We start from the raw sequence: 5,056 nt of genomic DNA on the forward strand, positions 1-5,056 counted from the left end.
AGTTGTTGTCCAATCACATCTCAGAGAATTCAACTCCTACAATTATCAGTAAGCTTCAGCTCACAAAGTCCAGCTGTCACTGGATTCAGTTATTTATTTTGCCATCCTTTTTTAAACAGGTCATGGTTTAGTTAAACTTTAGGCAGACATAATAAAACACATCCCTCCTAAATAAAATAGGTCATTACTGATAACAGTAAAATATTAACCAAAGGTCAGGACACCTGGTTAATATTCAAGATCTGAATGTGGATCTTTTAAACAAACTAATCATCCTGAGAATAAAAGAGTATTATGGTTATTGTTAGATAAAGCTGTTTAGAAACTTTTTTAAAGGAACAACTTCCATTAATTCTGTTTATTGAGCCTATTATGAATGTCATCATCTGGGAGTTGATATTTTTGAAATTTTGGGCACAATTACATTTTGAATTGAGAAAAAATGTTTAAGTTTACAATGATATGCTTATTATCCCAAAGGCTAGAAGTGTCATTGCTTGATTTAGTTCCAAAAACTTCGGATTCTACTTGCAGATAAGACTGTTTTCATTTCACTTCTAGAGTGAGAAAAACATGTTTTCCTACAGATGTTGTACAGTATCTTCTGATTCACTGGCTTAATGTGATGCAAACCATAAAAAAACTGTTTATTTCTGCAAATTTGACATTTTTCTATCAGCACAGCCACCGCATTGGATATCATCTCACCTATTGTTTTTGTTGTAATAAATATAAAACATTGTAAAATTTCTCATTTCAGGAACAAAACAAGGAGCAGCTCAGTACATCTTCAATCCAAATTTAATGAAATGGACCGCCGCTCGAGATTTCTGCAGAAAAAAATTCACAGACCTGGTCAGCCTGAGGAATGACGCAGAATACACGGCAGTCCAGGAAGTAGCCAATGGGACAGCAGTATTTGTTGGTCTCTTCAGAGACCCGTACGACTGGTCACACCTGACTGACTCCTCACTAAGGTACTGGAGGGAATCCCAACTGGTAAATACAGAATATCATCAAAATTGTGTTGCAATGCTGAAGACTGAATCTGGAAAATGGGGAGACGGGAACTGTACAGAAGTTCATCCTTTCCTCTGCAAATGCAGTAAGTAAACATTTTTAACCAATACAAACCTATTGTAAAATGTGCAAAATAAGGAAGCAGTGCAAAGCAAATAATTTGGATTTTTTTTATTTATTTTAGTACAAACCAAACTGCAGTTCATAAAACTGAGGATCAGCCTGCAGGACTCAAGTTTGGATCTGAATGACCCTGCAGTGCAAAACAGCATCTTGGAGCAAGTAAATCTTCCAGATATTCATGCATCAATGCAGGTACACTTTGTTTCAGTCAATATAAACTTTATTGAAAAAAAATGAACTTTTCTTTATTCCAGATGAAGCAAAGGCTGGGTGGAAATGTAAGTGGTGTCAACAATCTTAAGTGGAAAAAACACTCAGATGGAAGAGTTTTCATCAAGGAGACAGAGGAAGACAACCCATGAGAGGAATACAGCAGGACTGCTAAGATTCTGACTCGATGATGTAGAAGCACCAACCAGGGTGGTAACGAAGAAAAAAACTTTTCAATAGGAATGCTCCATTTAGTCGCTAATAATATAATGATTATCTTCAATAACTTTGTGAGCTATTAGATCTTTTAATCTTTGCATGCCTCTTATTTTTTTTAGCAAATTCAGAAATCCAAGCATATCATCTATCAATATGTCCTGCTTTCATCCTGAGAATTTCATCTGTCATTTGATTTAGAGCCTCCTGTGTAGAAGACATACACATTAACATGTGCACCATTAAGACTAAGATTATTTTCTGTCAACTTCATAATGGACTGGTCCATAAAAAATAACACAATTACAACAGGATTAAGCACTAACATGGAAAATATGAAATAAATTAGCAATAATATGCGTCCAGTAAGCTCTAACAACCAAAAATGTAAGTCCTTCATGTACATTAGTTTTACTTCAAAGCAATACTCAGAGGGAACTGAAGAGTATTTCAAGAACCTCTGGAGAAAATGAATGCTGGCATCTCTGAAGTTTGATGGATCTAGACCAACACCAGACATTGTTGAACTTCCTTCAGGTTAACCAACTGTCAACTATTGCTACTGCAGTGTTTCAAACTGTCAGCAGCCATATTGGATTTTGGGGACAGGGTTGATGAGATGACCTTTGAGTTTAATTTTCCTGCTAGGAATTTTTAGTTGAATGTTTTGCTACAGACATGCATGCATTTTTAATATTTTTTCTGTTTTTGTGTGGGAATAAGTCCAGCTCCAGTTTTGGTATTGTTTCAAAACACCTTCACAGTGTCTTAGAAAACTTTAGAATTTATATTAATTCCTGTATAAAGATGTGTTATTTGTAATGATTTAAGAACTACTGCATCATTGTAAGGTATGACACAGTCAGTAGGTTTGGATATTGATAAATGGTTTTAAACAAAGTTTTTGCCAATTATTTGTCTTGTAGATACATAACTAGCTAACTTAAGATGCTTCCTGTATTTTTATTTTTTTTTTTTTTCCAAATTAAAACTTAATGAAGTAACTTGTTTGGCCTGGTTTTATTTAATTGTTTTGCAAAAATTCTTAAAGTTTCTAAAGATCAGAAAAAACTACACTTAATCCCAATTTGAAACCAAAATCCCTTGCAGACACAGGCAATAATCTGATGGGATAAATTCCATGAGCAGCCAGACTTTATTTACGTCTGGGGAGAATTAAAGATGGCAGCTGAGACTGATGTAGCTGTCTTTGCAAATAATTGTATAGTAAATAAATTATGAACAGTGAATACATTTGGGGAAAAGGAGAAATCAAAAGCACTAACCAACTCAGTGGTCAATGGTTGTTGATTTTAATAACTTAAAATTATTTCACTTGAAAATATGAGGGCAGATATCATTCATGATAACTTATCTCAAACTACAGATTATCAAGTCAAACAATCTTGTAAGACTCCAGGCAGCATAATAAAAAAGAAAGTATATTCTCTAAATGCTTTAAGTAAAAAGCCATTTATTTTTTTCATTTTTAAACACAAGCTTCAGCATGAGATGCAAATTAATCTAATATTGTAAACAGTTATAAAACACTTGAAAGCTCATCATTTGTGATGTGAATAAATGTCTGAAGGAGAGCTTTGACACTTAATTCATTGTGAGGATTTTCTGCCATCTTGTGGTCACAATTTTCTAAGATTTGACTATAATTAAGTATGACAACTTCATAATTTATATTGTGGAGACTCCTATAAATGAAATGACATCCCTGTCATGTAATGCCTAGACTCTTTAGTTCAATCCAGTTGGGATGCGTACACTTCCACCTCACACAGGGTGAGATACTCATTTCTTCCAGGTATGAAAACGTTGATGTATCGACCATCCATGCCGTTGCACTGATAGGTTTCAGTAGAACCTGGAGCGATGGTTGAGATCACAGCACACCTGTAAAAGGAAAAAAAAAAACATTTTCTTTTCAGTGTTTACTTGAACAAAAAATGGCACAAAGTGAATCAGTAGAAAACATATTATCCTGTAATATTTTATTTATTTTAAAAGAGGACTGTAAACTACCTGGGATTGTTATTTCCATTGTTATCAAGTGAATCTCCAATACGAATTTCAGCTCCATTAATTCGAGTGGGAAGTTCTACCCGATTGGTTATGTTGATCCTGAACACTCTATGGGTGCTGCCCAGGTCCAGTCTCCACCAGGGGTTAAAGTCATTATTTGTGGCACTGCAGGAACTCTGGCTCCACAGTGCTGCACGGTTCCCATCAATAGCGTAGTAGGCGATGGCTCCAGGATAAACCGTTGACTGTGTGGCTTTCCCATAAATTGCCACATTCCCTTATGCAAAAAAAGAAAAAAAGCAAACAAAAAAAACGATAAAATAAAATAAATGTTAATTCTCATAGTTTTCCTCTGTTAACCTGTTTTTTAAATGTTAGGATCCAGAATTGAAGCAGTTCCTTACCTTGTCTGCCAAAGTTTGTTTTTTATCAGTCCTGAACTTTTATATTACATAGCATCCCACACATGTATGTGTTGTTTTCGTATGTCATGTGTAATTAATTTTAACAGGATTTGAAGAAAATGTTATGTATAAGCTTCATCTGGCATGACACAATGTTATATCTCCAGCTCTAATTGAGCCTTAGAATGTCTTTCTAGGTTCCAACCACATTTAAAAACACAGTTTGATGTTTTATGTCTGTTTTTCATACCAATGAGAAATTCATTTACAATCTAAATGTTTATGAGCTATTTTCTTGCTTTACACTCACTCTTAGCATGACAAAAGCATCTCACTGCATTTTGAACATCACTAAGCCTAATAAAGTAATATGAAGTATATAATGTAATTTAAGTGCTTTATAGTGAATATGTAAAACCCAGTAACAGCATAGGCCTCACCAGTTGGAGCACGGTATCCATAAACCTCCACCTCACAGAGAGTGAGCATTCTGGAAGCACCTGGAAGCACAACAGTCACATAACGGCCTTCCACAAGTCTGGTAAATGTTATGGTTAAAGTCCTTCCTGCTGGGATATGAGAAATGACAGCAACCCTAAAACAGAGAATGTTAAAGGAACATTAGGATTTGTTTCATGATAGTAATCACTGACGTTTCAACGTAGCTTATTTTATCACTTTCTAAATAGTTTTGTCACTTTAGATAAATGTATTCCTATCTATCCAATTAAACATAATTGTAACAATATCAGCAATCCTGCATCAAAATAAAGGTTAAACATCTAAGAATAGAGATTACAAATAAGTGTTGATCTTTTCTTCACCACATAATTAATGGACTTTTAAGTTGGTCTAAAACCCTCAAAGTATTAACCAGGGGAAACTACTAAAATGTTCAGAGTTCATTGTAGTTTTGATTTTGCTTACAAATCCTTTTTTTCTTTTTCTTTTCATGTATTTTAACCAAATTTTAACCAGTATCTAATACCTTTTCTGTTCTAAATTCACAAACCAGGTTGAAATAAATATTTGCAAAGATCTCTATTAAG

At 34.3% G+C, this 5,056-nt stretch overlaps 2 protein-coding genes across 2 annotated transcripts; one reads left to right on the forward strand and one right to left on the reverse strand.

Annotated features, from left to right (window-relative positions):
- Positions 1-760: 760 nt before the first annotated feature.
- Positions 761-2,506, forward strand: LOC106943968 (C-type lectin BML-2-like; the record flags this gene model as incomplete). Its single annotated transcript, XM_015027252.1, has 3 exons — positions 761-1,105; positions 1,205-1,302; positions 1,398-2,506. Coding segments are annotated over 3 exons (551 nt in total), but the record flags the coding sequence as incomplete, so codon positions are not given.
- A 555-nt stretch (positions 2,507-3,061) lies between these two features.
- On the reverse strand, positions 3,062-4,616 carry LOC106943969 (fucolectin-1-like; the record flags this gene model as incomplete). The annotated part of the gene is made up of 3 exons (XM_015027253.1): positions 3,062-3,474; positions 3,604-3,880; positions 4,448-4,616. Coding segments are annotated over 3 exons (597 nt in total), but the record flags the coding sequence as incomplete, so codon positions are not given.
- Positions 4,617-5,056: the final 440 nt, after the last annotated feature.

This window comes from Poecilia latipinna, unplaced genomic scaffold (genome assembly GCF_001443285.1).
Source record: "Poecilia latipinna isolate Pla-1442-1.1 unplaced genomic scaffold, P_latipinna-1.0 Scaffold6498, whole genome shotgun sequence".
Classification (NCBI taxonomy): domain Eukaryota; kingdom Metazoa; phylum Chordata; class Actinopteri; order Cyprinodontiformes; family Poeciliidae; genus Poecilia; species Poecilia latipinna.